Here is a 15,978-nt window from a genome sequence, read left to right on the forward strand (position 1 = left end):
GCAGCGTATAGTGTCCTGCTCCATGAAGCCCTCCTCCACCCTGCACCCTTATGATGCCCAGTCCTCTGCCCTGTCCCGCCCTCACTGTCCAGAGCCTCCCCCACCTAGCACCAGGCAGTGCCTCCTTTGGGACTGCCCACAAGCTGCCTACTGGAAAGTTGGCCCATGGAGCAAGGTGTGTTTCAGTGTGTTTGAGAGAGAGAAAGAGAGGGATGGAGAGAAAGAGAGAGGGATGGTAAATGGTATCAGATAATGGTATTGAAACAACATATATGTTTTGTAAATTGAGTATGTAATATGTCAGTAGTTTCCATGTAATTCACTGTGTTGATGTCCTTTATGTGCTCCGCAGTGCTCCCAGACGTGTGGAGCGGGGGTAATGGAGCGCAGGGTAGAGTGTCTGTTCTCTAAAGGCCAACTGTCCAAACACTGCCGTCCAGCCGAGAGGCCCGAGTCACAGGCCACCTGTCGCGAGAGAGAGTGTGAGTCTCTACAATACCACTACTACTACTACTACATACAGTGCATTCGGAAAGTATTCAGCCCTATTGACTTTTTCCACATTTCGTTTCGTTACAGCCTTATTCTAAAAATGATTAAATAAACTTTTGCCTCATCAATCTACACACAATACCCCATAATGACAAAGCAAAAACAAGTTTTTAGACATTTTTGCAAATGAAAATAAATACCTTATTTACATAAGTATTCAGACCCTTTGCTATGAGACTCGAAACTGAGCTCAGGTGCATCCTGTTTCCATTGATCATCCTTAAGATGTCTCTACAACTTGTTTGAAGTCCACATGTGGTAAATTAAATTGTTTGGACATGATTTGGAAAGGCGCACACCTGTCTATATAAGGTCCCACAGTTGACAGTGCATGTCAGAGCAAAAACCAAGCCATGGGGTCGAAGGAATTGCTCCGAGACAGGATTGTGTCAGGGCACAGATCTGTGGAAGGCTACCAAAAAATGTCTGCAGCATTGAAGGGCCCCAAGTAGAGAGTGGCCTCCATAACACTTAAATGGAAAAAGCTTGGAACCACCAAGACTCTTCCTAGAGCTGGCTGCCCGGCCGAACTGAGCAATCGGGGGGAAAAGGGCCTTGGTCTGGGAGGGGACAAAGAACCCGATGGTCACTCTGACAGAGCTCCAAAGTTCCTCTATGGAGATGGGAGAAACTTCCAGAAGGACAACTGTCTCTGCAGCACTCCACCAATGTGGCCTTTATGGTAGAGTGGCCAGATGGAAGCCACTCCTCAGTAAAAGGCACATGACGGCCCGCTTGGAGTTTGCCAAAGACACCTAAAGGACTCTCAAACCATGAGAAACAAGATTCTCTGGTCTGATGAAACCATGATTTAACTATTTGGCCTGATTGCCAAGCGTCACATCTGGAGGAAACCTGGCACCATCCCTACGTTGAAGCATGGTGGTGGCAGCATCATGCTGTGGGGATGTTTTTCTTTGGCAGGGACTGGGAGACTAGTCAGAGAGATCCTTGATGAAAACCTGCTCCAGAGTGCTCAGGACCTCAGACTGGGGTGAAGGTTCACCTTCCAACAGGACAACGACCATAAGCACACAGATAATACAGCAGGAGTGGCTTTGGGACAAGTCTCTGAATGTCCTTGAGTTGCTCAGCAAGATCCAGGACTTGAACCCGATCGATTATCTCTGGAGAGACTTGCAAATAGCTGTGCAGCAATGCTCCCCATCCAACCTGACAGAATTGAGAGGATCTGCAGAGAAGAATGGAAGAAACTCCCAATTTATTTTTAGATTTAACCTTTATTTAACTAGGCAAGTCAGTTAAGAACAAATTCTTTTTTACAATGACAGGTGTGCCAATCTTGTAGCATCATACCCAAAAAGACTTGAGGTGGTAATCGCTGCCACAGATCTGTGCCTTGACACAATCCTGTCTCGGAGCAATTCCTTCGACCCCATGGCTTGGTTTTTGCTCTGACATGCACTGTCAACTGTCAACTGTGGGACCTTATATAGACAGGAGAACGTTCTCCACATCGTCTCCAGACTCTGTCACGTCTGTCACGTGCTCAGTGTGAACCTGCTTTCATCTGTGAAGAGCACAGGGCGCCAGTGGCGAATTTGCCAATCTTGGTGTTCTCTGGCAAATGCCAAACGTCCTGCACGGTGTTGGGCTGTAAGCTCAACACCCACCTGTGGACTTCGGTCCCTCATACCACCCCCTCATGGAGTCTGTTTCTGGCCGTTTGAGCAGACACATGCACATTTGTGGCCTTCTGGAGGTCATTTTGCACGGCTCTGGCAGTGCTCCTCCTTGCACAAAGGCGGAGGTAGCCGTCCTGCTGCTGGGTTGTTGCCCTCCTACGGCCTCCTCCTCTCCTGATGTACTGGCCTGTCTCCTGGTAGCGCCTCCATGCTCTGGACACTACGCTGACAGACACAGCAAACCTTCTTGCCACAGCTCGCATTGATGTTCCATCCTGGATGAGCTGCACTACCTGAGCCACTTGTGTGGGTTGTAGACTCCGTCTCATGCTACCACTAGAGTGAAAGCACCGCCAGCATTCAAAAGTGACCAAAACATCAGCCAGGAAGCATAGGAACTGAGAAGTGGTCTGTGGTCCCCACCTGCAGAACCACTCCTTTATTGGGGGTGTCTTGCTAATTGCCTATAATTTCCACCTGTTGTCTATTCCATTTGCACAACAGCATGTGAAATGTATTGTCAATCAGTGTTGCTTCATAAGTGGACAGTTTGATTTCACAGAAGTGTGATTGACTTGGAGTTACATTGTGTTGTTTAAGTGTTCCCTTTATTTTTTTGAGCAGTGTGTATATCAGGTCAGGGTGTGACTAGGGTGGGTACGCTAGTTTTGTATTGTCTAGGGTTTTATTTGTCTAGGTGATCTGTATGTCTATGGTGGCCTGATATGGTTACCAATCAGAGGCAGCTGTTTATCGTTGTCTCTGATTGGGAATTTTATTTAGGTAGCCATTTCCCTTTGGTGTTTGTTGGATCTTGTCCTATGTTTAGTTGCCTGTCTTCACTATTCCTATAGCTTCACTTTTCGTTTGTGCTTGTTTGTTTTGTTTTGCTGAGTTTCGGTTTTATTAAAAACATGTGGAACTCTACTCACTCTGCGCCTTGGTCTCATCTTTATAACGAACGTGACAGAAGATCCCACCAACAAAGGACCAAGCAGCGTGTTCAGGAGGAATGGACCTGGGAAGAGATCCTGGATGCAGGCGGGGGAGTATCGCCGTCCGAAGGAAGAAATCGAGGCAGCCGAAGGCGGAACGACGACGTTATGAGGAGTTATACAAACGAGGCAAGCACGAGAGGCAACCCCCAAAATATGTTGGGAGGGGCACACGGGGAGGTTGGCTGAGTCAGGTTGGAGACCTGAGCCAACTGCTCGTGCTTACCTTGGGGAGCGTGTGACTGGTCAGACACCGTGTTACGCAGTGATGCACACAGTGTCTCCAGTTCGCATTCATAGCCCAGTGTGCTCTATTCCAGCTCCTCGCATTTGCCGGGCTAGAATTGGCGTCCGACTGGAGACCGGCTCAGCGCTCCTGGTCTCCAGTACACCTCCTTGGACCAGGATATCCTGCACCGGCTCTGCGTACTGTGTCTCCGGTGCGTCTGTACAGCCCAGTGCGTCCTGTGCTAGCGCCCCGCACTTGCCGGACTCAAGTGAGCATCCAGCCAGCTCTTACGCTCCAGATCTCCAGTGCGCCCTGAGGTGCGTGTCACCAGCCCGGTACCACCAGTGCCGGCACCACATACCAGACCTCCAGTGTACCTCCACAGTCCAGTACGTCCTGTGCCTCCTCTCCGCACCCGCCCTGAGGTGCGTGTCATCGGCCCGGTGCCACCGGTCCCACACATCAGGTCTCCAGTGCGCCTCCACAATCCAGTACGTACTGTGCCTCCTCCCCGCACTCGCCCTGAGGTGCGTGTCATCAGCCCGGTACCACCAGTACCGGTCCCACGCATCAGACCTCCAGTGCGCCTCCACAGTCCAGAGCTTCCGGCGACAGTTCCCAGTCCAGAGCTTCCGGCGACAGTTCCCAGTGCAGAGTTTCCGGCAACGTTTCACAGTCCGGAACCTCCAACAATGGGCCACAGTCCGGAACCTACACCGACGGTCCACAGTCCGGAACCTCCAACGACGGGCCACAGTCCGGAACCTCCAACGACGGGCCACAGTCCGGAACCTCCAACGACGGTCCACAGTCCGGAACCTCCACCGACGGTCCACAGTCCGGGACCTCCACCGACGGTCCACAGTCCGGAACCTCCACCGACGGTCTACAGTCCGGAACCTCCACCGACGGTCTACAGTCCGGAACCTCCACCGACGGTCCACAGTCCAGAACCTCCGCCGACGGACCTCAGTCCGGTGTCTTCGGTGACGGTTCCCAGTCCGGGGTCTCCGGCTACAGTTCCCAGTCCGGGGCCTCCGGCGACGGTTCCCAGTCCGGGGCCTCCGGCGAAGATCCACGGTCCGGTTCTACAAAGGCGGAGGGATCAGAGTAAAGAGGGGGGGCTGCGTCCAGAACCGGAGCTGCCACCGAGGGTAGATGCCCACCCGGACCCTCCCCTATAGGTTCAGGTTTGCGGCCAGGAGTCCGCACATTTGGGGGGGGGGGGGGGGGGGGGGGGGGGGGGGTACTGTCACGCCCTGACCTGAGATATCTCTGTTTTCGATATATTTTGTTTAGGTCAGGGTGTGACTAGGGTGGGTACGCCAGTTTTGCATTGTCTAGGGTTTTTGGATGTCTAGGGTTTTTGTAGGTCTAGGTGATTTGTATGTCTATGGTGGCCTAATATGGTTCCCAATCAGAGGCAGCTGTTTATTGTTGTCTCTGATTGGGGATCATATTTAAGTAGCCATTTCCCTTTGGTGTTTGTGGGATCTTGTTCAATGTTTAGTTGCCTGTCTGCACTATTCGTATAGCTTCACGTTTCGTTTGTGCTTGTTTGTTTTGTTTGGCTGAGTTTCGGTTTTATTAAAAACATGTGGAACTCTACTCACGCTGCGCCTTGGTCTCATCTTTATAACGAATGTGACAATATATATATATGAATGATGTTTTTGAGTGCACTGCCCCTTTAAAATAATCTTAAAATATCTGTAAATTTCTACTGAAAAAATATATGGTAGATCATGTACATTTGCGATGTCTTGTTATGTTGAAACTAACCTACATACAGTCCAGTACCATCCTATAAAACTGTAACACTAAGGACTGGATTCAATCCTTTTTGCAGAAGTATTGCAGAAGATCCTAATTCAAATGTGAAGGTAATTTCCGATTGAGCCGAAGACATACCGACATACCGTGAATGCAGTCCCCGCGAATACAGGAACATTGCCTTTAGATTTCAAACGAGCTATAGTGCTGAACTTCTACGACGCTTTGGTGATACGGATTGAATCCAGCCCTAAAGGTGCTCCGTCTTATTTCTGATTATAGGTCAGTTGTTGACATCCTGCAGAGAGGTCCAGATGATACAGGGGGTGAGGATGGATGGGGAGTACTACCTGAAAGTCAAGTCCAGGATTCTACAGGTGTGTGCTCTCTGTCAGAATCACTGACCATCACTTCATCATTAATCATTTCCAGGCCAGGATTCAGCAATTGTTGTCTCAATGTGTTTCTTCCTAGATCTACTGTGCTGAGATGCAGACTGATTTCCCTAAGGAATATGTTACGCTGCGGAGTGGTCAGACAGACAACTACTCGGAGGTCTATGGATACAGGTGTGCTCATTGCTCATTGTGCTTAATTCATTTTCTGTTTATGGACAGAATACACTATAATACTGTATATGATTCTAAATTAACATTAATTCAAAAAGTCATTACATGTAAGCAATGTATTGTAACATATATGCTAGGAGTCAGGAAGCAGGTGCAGAAGGTGAGTTGTATAATGATAATAAGCAGATAAACAAAACAGAATAAGCGTACTGAACGTGAGCATAACCAGAGGGGAAATGAGAGGTTCCTGGTGGAGAGCCAGACACGATCACCAGGATGAAACACGGGGGAGGAGTGTGTGTGTGAGTGACGAAGTGAGTTCTGGGTGTATTCTACCCAGGAAATGAACCAGGCCCACTACCCCTGCCGGTCCTGGCGGAAACTCCCCATCTTCCCGTTGGACTGAGGCTGGAACCTGAATGTGAGGCTGACCGTGGCACCCAGCTTATCCATGAAGGCTTTTCAGACCCGCGACGTGAATTGGGGACCACGTTCGGAAACTTTGTCCTCTGGAAAGCCATAGTCCCGGAAGACCTGCTGGATTAGTGCCTCAGCGACCTGGAGAGCAGTAGGTAGACCAGAGAGGGATAAGACGGTAGGATGTAGAGAATCTGTCAACAAAGGCTTAATAGTGGTAAAACCCATCAGAAAGAAAGATATCACTTACAAAGTCTATGGACAGATTTGACCAAGGCCGCTGAGGCACAGGAAGGGGAAATAGTTTACCTGCTGGAGCGTGCCGGAGAGATTTGGATTTGATACATTCGGTGCATGAGTTGACATAGTGGGCGACGTCCTGCGCCAAGGTGGGCCACCAGTATTTATCAAAGAGAGGGATTGGATGGTGTGTGTGATACCTGGGTGTCCAGCGGCGAGGGATATGTGTGCCCAGGTCAACATCCGATCTCTCACCCCTGTGGAGACATAGATGCGTTTTGGAGGGCAGGTAGCAGGAGCGGGTTCCCTCTCCAGAGCCTGGCGGATGTCCACATCTACGTCCCAACACAAGGGGCCAACGATTCGGGAAGACAGATTGATAGGCTGGAAGTCACTCACAGGACCCTCCACCAAAGTGGAACCACAGGGTGCAGGAAAGCAGGTCCTCTGGCATCCTGGTCCCCAGGCAGTGATTCTCATCCTCAAACAGGAAATGGTGGGGTTATGTTGTTGGAGCAACAGGAGGCCAAGGATAACTTTGTGTACAGGTGCGGTGGTGGTGAGGAAGAGAAGGCTTTCCTGGTGCATGGGTCCCACGGTCAGGGTGGCGGGGGCTTGGATGTGCGTAATTGGTCCGGATCCCAATGGTCGCGTATCCAGGGCTTGGACAGGAAAAGGAGAGGAGAGCGGGTATGAAGTTAAGTTCAGGGAGGAGGCAAGGGCCTGGTCGATGAAATTCCCAGCGGCACCTTGAGGGTCAGCCAGCCAGTGAAATGGGAACCAGAAAGGGTTTGGCGGAAAAAGATGATAATGGAATACTTATGCCTACCCTGGGAGATGGAAGGTCACAGGGCCACCCCATCTGCTCTAGTGGACCCCGGGTTGGGACGCACCAGACACCGCTAAAGCTGGTGCCCCTCTTGGCTTCAATAGGGACAGAGGCCCAGATGTCTACAGCAACGCCTCTCTGCCGCAGGCCCCTACCTCCATGGGTTCAGGCTGTGCCTCAGCACAGCCAAAGGAGGGAGGTGAGGTGGACACCACCGCTCCCGAAGAAGGTTATCCAGACGGATGGCCATCGCGATGAGAGCGTCCAAGGATATGTTGTCATCCCGACATGCCAACTCCGTCTGGACCTCCTCGCACAGACCACTGTGGAATAGAGTGCGGACCACCGGCTCATCCCATCCGCTGGAGGCTGCCACAATCCAAAGGTGAGGGCGTACTCCACAGCAGTCTGGGCACCCTGCAGGAGTTGGAAAAGTCACTCACATCCCTCTCTGCTCTTTGGAGGATGGTCGAAATCCGCCCTGAACAGAGCCATGAACCTCTCATAGGAATCCAGCTCCCCCTCTCTCCCAGATGGCCGTAGCCCACTGCAACGCCTGTCCGGTCAGCAGGGAAATGACTGTGGTAACCTTGGTCCTCTCGATGGTGGGGGCTCCTGTCTGATAGGCAAAAGAGGGAGCACTGGAGAAGAAAGCCAAGGCATCTCGATGGAGTACCGTCATAGTTCTCCGGAAGGGACCGTCGGGCAGGGCGGAAGGCTGGGGACTGGCTCACTGTGACAACCCGTGGTAGGAGGCCCTCCATCAAAGGTATGGAGAACCTCGCTGGTGGTGTTGATGCGTTGAAGAACGGGGAGGATCTCTTTCATGGTTGTACCCAGTAGAGCCAGTTGGTCGGGGTGTTGGTGGAGTAGATGACCCTGTTCCTCAACCATCATGAAGATGGGGTTATCTTCTGCTGCTTCCATTTTTTCAGAGGCAGTATTCTGTAACGCATATGCTAGGAGTCATGAAGCAAATGCAGAAGGTGAGTTTAATAATGAGAATAAGCAGATAAACAAAACAGAAGAAGCGTACTGAACGTGAACAAAACCAATACTTCCTGAAGACTGAGGCTACTGACGGCTAAATAAAGGGGAAGTAATCAAGGTAATGCAGTCCAGGTATGCATAACAATGGGGAGCAGGTGTGCGTAATGATGGTTGCCAGGTGTGCGTAATGTGCGTTGCCAGGACCGGTGGTTAGTAGACCGGCGACGTCGAGTGCTGGAGAGAGGGAGCGGGAGTAGGTATATATCTGAAACCTAATTTTTTATGTCTAGGTTGCTGAATCCTTTTGATTGCCCCTACAACGACAGCAGAAGGCAGGACTGTGACTGCAGGAACGATTACTCTGCAGCGGGATACACTCTCTTCCATAAGGTCCGTCTGGACATCATCTCACTGAGGATAATGAGTGAGTAATGACCATGTGATTGACTGACCACTCCACTACAATAAGACCACACATCCATGTTGTTTTACCCCTGCACACAGCCCGATCCTCTCGCCCACCTCACAAAAAACGGATTCGCTCACCGAATACAATTTTCACAGCCTTTCGCCACACCCTCAGACTCAGCACAGAAATCATGATAATGCCTTTCAACAGGCCTTGTTCAGATCACTGGCATAGAGTTGACAACGCATGGGCACCTTGAGACACACACTTACACAGACACATGGTAACACACAGGCATACTCATATGCACACAAATGCTTGTAAACACACAAAATATCTTGCGTTCTCTGACCCACACATGCATACTCCCTCGCTCATGCTCTCTCGCACACACACACACACACATGCAACATCTCCAGCGATATTTCTCTGCCCATTACGACATCCAGCCACACCTCTCCAGTTGTCCCTGAACATGTTTTAGATTAGTGCACATGTGGCATGGTCCGGATTGGTGGTATTTATATCTGTGTGCAGCTAGGAGGAGGGAGCCCAGAACACATGTAGTCATCTTCCCATCCCATCCCCTGTCTACTCTGGTCCTGACAGCACATGTTCCCAGCACACAAGGCCCTCCCCTCCCACTGCATGGAACTCATTTAGATTTTGGGCGGCTTGACTTTAATAATGGTTTCAAGATGAAGAGAGGATTATGAACTGCTCTAGCTGTGCAATGCGTTTCTCATGAACTTTACCGCCATTTCAGATAGAGACAAAAAGAGAGAGAGGAAGAGAGAGACAGCGAGAGAGTGAGTGAGACAGAGAGAGAGAGAGAGACAGAGGAAGACAGAGGAGCACTGGTCATGGTCATCATGTGGGACAATGCAGTAGAAAGACCAGAGTAACTAAGCTCATCTTAAATGTCATGTGGTTTAACCTCTGATGTGCTTTAGGCCAGGGCAGTTGCTTAGAGCGCCTTGTCTTTTACTGGAAATCATGACTCTGGGTATTGATTGTAACCTTCATATGCTCTTTGTCTGCCTATTGATCGTGTATTGATTTAACCATATGCTCTGTGTCTGCCTATTGATTGTGTATTGATTTAACCATATGCTCTGTGTCTGCCTATTGATCGTGTATTGATTTAACCATATGCTCTGTGTCTGCCTATTGATCGTGTATTGATTTAACCATATGCTCTGTGTCTCGGTGTTATGTATCAGCCACAGACCTGAAGTTTTCTCAGACCCTGTTTGGTCGTCCCGTCCCCTTCGCCACAGCAGGAGACTGCTACAGTGCTGCCAAGTGTCCTCAGGTAGGAAACAGAGACCATTTTTGAGTCTGTAATTTATTGACTTTAATCTGTATGCCTGTATGTTTTGATGGGGGCCTTGAGCCAACCTTTCCTGAATGGGTTTTATTGACCTGACATGTCCAGTCTGTTAACTGGAGTCAAACCGTACGTGTTCCCAGTTTCCACCAGTGGAGTAACCACATAATCACACTTAACCATCCAGTGTAGCTCAGTGTGTCTGTCCACTGAACCGTGATGCTGCTTTCGTTGTCAGCCCCTGGAATGGAAATGAGATACAGACTAATTGAATGTATTTGAATCCTGATCAGGTCCACTTTAAAACAATTTCAGTTTGTTCAAGAGAAGTTGGTTTGAGGTCTATTGTAATCACTGTGGTGTTCTTCCACAGGGCCAGTTTAGCATCAACCTCATAGGGACTGGTCTGAAGGTGGCTGAGGCAACCAAGTGGACCTCACAGGGCAACTATGTCTCTGTCAAAGTCCACAGATCAGAGGTAAGGAGGACTCTAGGATTCTGGTGTTCTGAATAACTACTCTAAACCCTCCTGTAATCTGAACTGTCACCTGTTATGATTCTAGTCTAGGAATTTCTAGTAGCATTAATAAAATCCTATTACTTTATGGAAAGTTATTTGTCCTGTCCCACTCCATTTCATTCTTATTTCTCCCTCTGTCTATAGGATGGGGCAAGAATCTATGGTCGCTGTGGTGGGTTCTGTGGGAAGTGCATTCCCCAGCCTCACAACGGCCTGCTGGTTTATGTCCAGTGATGTTCAGGGACAAAACCCTAACCCAACCATCTCCCAAGGGTCTCCCAGTGGGCTCTCGACGTTCTCCCAACATCAGACCAGGAAGTGAAACCAGAGCGTCTGGGGATCCAATGCACTTAATTTGTGAAGGTTGCCATCCCTTTCCTCCCTTCATCACTAGGGTTTAATGACAGGAACCTAGTTACCAAGATTTACTGCCCAAAAGCACTCCCTTTTCCCTGGAAAAATAACTGTGAGAAACCGGTAAATTATAATCAATTATTTATATCAATGGAACTGTTAATTATATGCGATGTCTAAATCTGGTTTCTCTACAGCCTTCTCTCTGCTCTCTGCATGATCAATCATCAATGCTCATGGTAGGGACAAACAGCCCATCTCAGTATGGAGTGCAGTTCACAATGCGTGTAGACCTATCATCTCATCATAACTTTTTTTCTTGTTATAGGTAGGCCTACATTTTCTGCAGCATAGCCTATTCTACAGTAATATAAGGACCGAATACCCATCTAATTTACATATCACCATTGTGCTTTCGGGAGTCATCATATTTTGTAATTGTAAAGATTTGTTTTTATTATTGCAGCTGCAGAGTTTTAAAACAGCCTATCACTCGAATATCGTTGATTTAAATCCAAGCATGTGCAAACAGTCTCTCTCTTCTTCAAGATAGATATTTATAGCTATAAAGGGTCCTTCAGCAGAACTAATGACTCTGAAGATGAGCTCTGTCTGTTACGTCTGACCTCACTAGTGTTTGTAATTGTAATGGTAACCAAATACCTCTGTGCATTGGAATATCAAAAGCAGACTGTCAGACAATCTCACATATTCCAGCATTGTAGAGTCTCGCATAAAGGGACACAATCATATTTTGGGGCGGGAAGTAGCAACACGGATGCACAGTACAGAGCTAAGGGAAGAATCCTCTCATGGTTTCTAGTAAGAGCTTACTCATCTCATAAGGGTAAAATGTTCTTATGGAACTCTGAAAGGAAACATGAATTAGTCATTATAGAACTGGTACAACTATTTACGTTAGTAAATATACAGTCAGCAAGACAACTTTTTGTAATTATACAGTCAGCAAGACAACTTTTTGTTGGGTAAATGGAACATCTCAATAAATATTTAAATTTTATTAACTTATAGTGGTATGGAACAAGGGTAATTATGAATTCCTGCAAAAATGTTCTGATAAATTATGTTTTTGTTGTGATTAGATTAGATTCGTAATAACCCCAAATTATATAAATTATATAGCTTAAAAATGTTACAAAGATCAAGGAAGGAGAATTCTCCAGATCAGAATATACGTCCAGACAGGGGCGCAACTTTCACTGGGGATGGGGGGACATGTCCCTCCCACATTCTGAAATTGCATTTTGTCCAGTTTTATCATTGGAATGTGATACAAAACGAGGCAATCGTGTGCTTTAGGACCATGCAGACGACTCCGAGTGGTTGGGTAGGCTGTTTGGAGTGTTTATCCGACAGAATAAACATTTTAAATTACAGTGCCTTGCGAAAGTATTCGGCCCCCTTGAACTTTGCGACCTTTTGCCACATTTCAGGCTTCAAACATAAAGATATAAAACTGTATTTTTTTGTGAAGAATCAACAACAAGTGGGACACAATCATGAAGTGGAACGACATTTATTGGATATTTCAAACTTTTTTAACAAATCAAAAACTGAAAAATTGGGCGTGCAAAATTATTCAGCCCCCTTAAGTTAATACTTTGTAGCGCCACCTTTTGCTGCGATAAGCTGCATACCCCTGCTTGGGGTATATCTCTATCAGTTTTGCACATCGAGAGACTGACATTTTTTCCCATTCCTCCTTGCAAAACAGCTCGAGCTCAGTGAGGTTGGATGGAGAGCATTTGTGAACAGCAGTTTTCAGTTCTTTCCACAGATTCTCGATTGGATTCAGGTCTGGACTCGATTGGACCATTCCAAAAAAGTTTGAAATATCCAATAAATGTCGTTCCACTTCATGATTGTGTCCCACTTGTTGTTGATTCTTCACAAAAAAATACAGTTTTATATCTTTATGTTTGAAGCCTGAAATGTGGCAAAAGGTCGCAAAGTTCAAGGGGGCCGAATACTTTTGCAAGGCACTGTATGTCCCCACCGCTTCTAAAACGAAAGTTGCGCCAGACATGGGTTTTTCGGGAAAGAATCATTCGCCAATCAGTTAGCTAGGCTTTGTGTCCAACTGTTGTTGTGTATTCTTCTACTAATGGTCACCCAGACTTGCCTTATCTCAAACGTCAAAGGTCGTAGGTGAGGAGTCCTGCATCACAGATTCATCCTCACTGTTCTGTTGTGTAATAATAATAATGTAATACTACTGAAAACTCTTCAGAGCCCAATGACTTACTGACTACTGTCTGACTGACATGTAATTAGAATGATTTATCTAGCAGGTCATAGAGAGACAACCAAATAGACACTAAATCATTGGCGTTGTGACCTGGAAAACAGTTTTTTATATATATATTTAATTCATTAATATCGTGGCAACTGTTGTCTACATCATGTAAGAGGTGTTAAGTCAAGGTCAAGCTCTCATCTCCAGTCAGTAGCTAGTTTGTCTCAGTACATTTGTGATATTGTTTTCCAGATCATGTCTCTTCTAGGTCCTATAGGTGCATGTGACCCTACCTCTCACAAGAATCGATTCTCATGAGAAGAATTTCATTATATTGCAAAATATTTACGTTTGACCATATTTATTCTGTAATGATATGTAATGATACATTAGAATACTAATAGCCGAGAAGCCATTGTTTGGTTTACTGTTTGATGCTGAAAAGGTATTACAGATTGTAGTGTGTGTAAGTAACCACCAACTTGAAAGAGGATCTTTGAATGGTGCTTTTATAACTACTGAAATGACCTCTAATTTTGAGATGGAACATAATAGTGGCATTGGAACTGACATTAACTGTAGCACAACCTCGACACCCTTTGAATGAATACGTTCGGCCTTCATGCCTGTAAATGTAAAATAACTACTTATTACAGCATAATGCCCAAAATGCTTTGCATAAAATATCATGGTCCTCTTATTAATGTAGCTGACCACCAAGCTGGAGGGTTGCCAGATATATGCTGAACTACATAAGGAAACCTGCCTGAAGGAACCCTATCATCATATAGTGGTCACTGTGACCACTATAACTGGGTTTTGGCAACCCTGCCATGCTGGTACTCCGATGTTAAGCTTTAACCAAAGTTTCATAGATGCAGAATATAACTTTTGTCAGATAATGCAGCTAGAAAACCTTTGTCTATCATTCTTGTTTGATAGGCAATTGTACTATGATGAGGTCTGTATCAGAAATGTTAAAAATACTTGATGCACTATGTGCCATACATTTTGTAGAAGGGTAATCCTGTTTATTTCTTTTTTTAAATAACAGTTAAGATTTGTAACTGATGATATGTGTGTATTTTTTATATTCATACTTGAAGTGTAAACTGTGTCTCGACGACATGGGCATTGAATTGAACAAGGTGCTTGTTTGCTATGTATTATCCAAAGATGTTTTTAAGAATCATATGTACCTACAGTATGAAAATGAACGATTCTGGTGCTATGGTCATTCATTTTAATTGTATCAACATCGTAGGTTTTGCTACTATACTAACACTGTATAATAAGCAGTAATTAAATATTGTAATACTTTTCAATTGATTGGTGTGTGTTTGAATGCTTCCATATTACAGTAAATGTTGTGAGTAGAAATCGCTCTTCATTTTGCTATAGTGTGAATGGTTGGAAAGGGTAAAGGAACACATCAATGCTGGTGCGTGCTTCAACAGAGGAGGCCTTTGGTTAGACGTGAATGGCAGAGAGTCAGAGCTGGTTAGGTGGCTGTGCTAGCTGGCTTGTGGGTCCATGTGGATTCACTTATTGGTGCAGATTGCCTTTCCACAACATGACTTGTTCAATTTCACTTGGACGCATAAACACAGCAAATCCTTTGGCTGTAGTTTCTCACTACACCAGGCAGGCACACAGTGTGGACTCTGCATCTGGGGCTGTCAACCTACCAATGAGTCACCAAAATGCTCTGTCAAATCAGAAAGTGAGGTCCGTTTTCCAATTCTCTTTGAAAACCTGACTAAAAAAGCGTAATTCCCAAAAATGATGTCACTGAAAAGAACTTGATAATGGTACTTTAGCGAGGCGAGCTGTTTATGGGTGAGGAACTTTTGCAAGGCTCATTGCACCAGGGATAGCTTTGTACATGAAATGAAACCAGATACCGTAATCCCTGAATAACTACTTTGATTCTGTCTCAGCAGAGTGGAGAGGGAAATGAAAAAAACGAACTTGGTTCCACAAAAAGTTAATCTCATGATTTGGAAGAGTGCGGGTTGTATCACAACAAAAACTCCCCAAAAGCAGTTTACCAGGGAAGCCAAGCTGTGCTGAAGTCCACATGGAGTCTTCTGTCTAGAGAGAGAGATGGCAGATGAGATGTGTTGGGCTCCTCAGCTCTTTGCTCAGAGAAACCAGACATCCCTAAAAAACAGACCAGCACTGATGAATGATCCCTATAAAAGCAACTAATGATTGATGTCAGCCATGAAAAACATAATAGTTAAAGGAGCGGCCTGGCTTGTTGTTCACTCTGCATTCCATTACCCCATGACTTTTAATGCGCAATAATCGGTTTTACTGTGGGTCTGTTCTTCAAACCCATGATCAATGCTTGGATGGGTTTTTATAGTGTAAACAAATACATTGCAAATGTTTCCACTAAGTATTTGTACTGTAAACAATGGAAAGATCTTCCCCTGCATTCATAATTTAGTGCAGTGGTTAAATAACAAAATGCAGTACTGTAGGGCTACATGCAGTAACAGTCAAAGTTGTTGTTACAGTTATAGGTCACACATCCGTATCTGGTCCGTTGTGGAGTTAAATCTCTGGTTGTATGATGTGAAAATGGTTCCCATATGGCTCTGCATAGCGGTCAATAATGTCCCGCAGTGCTGTAGGTAGAGCTCTACACTGTACAACCGACAGTGGGCATCGAACCTGAGATTCGTGCCATTTACTACAATATGTCGTTGTGTGGGGTTCGTATGCCTCCTGTGAGTATTTCTTGCTATCTACATGGATGCTCGCTGTAGCCCAAAATAGCCTACAGGTAAGCTAATAGGTTAATATAACGCTAAAGCAAAACCACAGCATTATCATAAAATAAGGCCTGTATAAAAACTT

The 15,978-nt window shown here is 46.2% G+C and overlaps 1 protein-coding gene across 1 annotated transcript in view; it reads left to right on the forward strand.

The window, feature by feature from the left end:
• Positions 1–11,798, forward strand: part of LOC139385010 (A disintegrin and metalloproteinase with thrombospondin motifs 20-like) — a 153,857-nt gene extending 142,059 nt beyond the window's left edge. The window contains exons 31-38 of the mRNA XM_071130028.1: positions 1–175; positions 353–482; positions 5,478–5,572; positions 5,670–5,764; positions 8,531–8,664; positions 9,873–9,964; positions 10,353–10,457; positions 10,644–11,798. The exon at positions 1–175 is cut by the window's left edge and continues 29 nt beyond it. Coding sequence (XP_070986129.1) covers positions 1–175; positions 353–482; positions 5,478–5,572; positions 5,670–5,764; positions 8,531–8,664; positions 9,873–9,964; positions 10,353–10,457; positions 10,644–10,733 — 916 coding nt within the window. The 3' untranslated portion in view covers positions 10,734–11,798. The remainder of the gene's footprint in view (positions 176–352; positions 483–5,477; positions 5,573–5,669; positions 5,765–8,530; positions 8,665–9,872; positions 9,965–10,352; positions 10,458–10,643) is intronic.
• Positions 11,799–15,978: the final 4,180 nt, after the last annotated feature.

Source organism: Oncorhynchus clarkii, chromosome 1, assembly GCF_045791955.1.
Source record: "Oncorhynchus clarkii lewisi isolate Uvic-CL-2024 chromosome 1, UVic_Ocla_1.0, whole genome shotgun sequence".
Taxonomy (NCBI): Eukaryota; Metazoa; Chordata; class Actinopteri; order Salmoniformes; family Salmonidae; genus Oncorhynchus; species Oncorhynchus clarkii.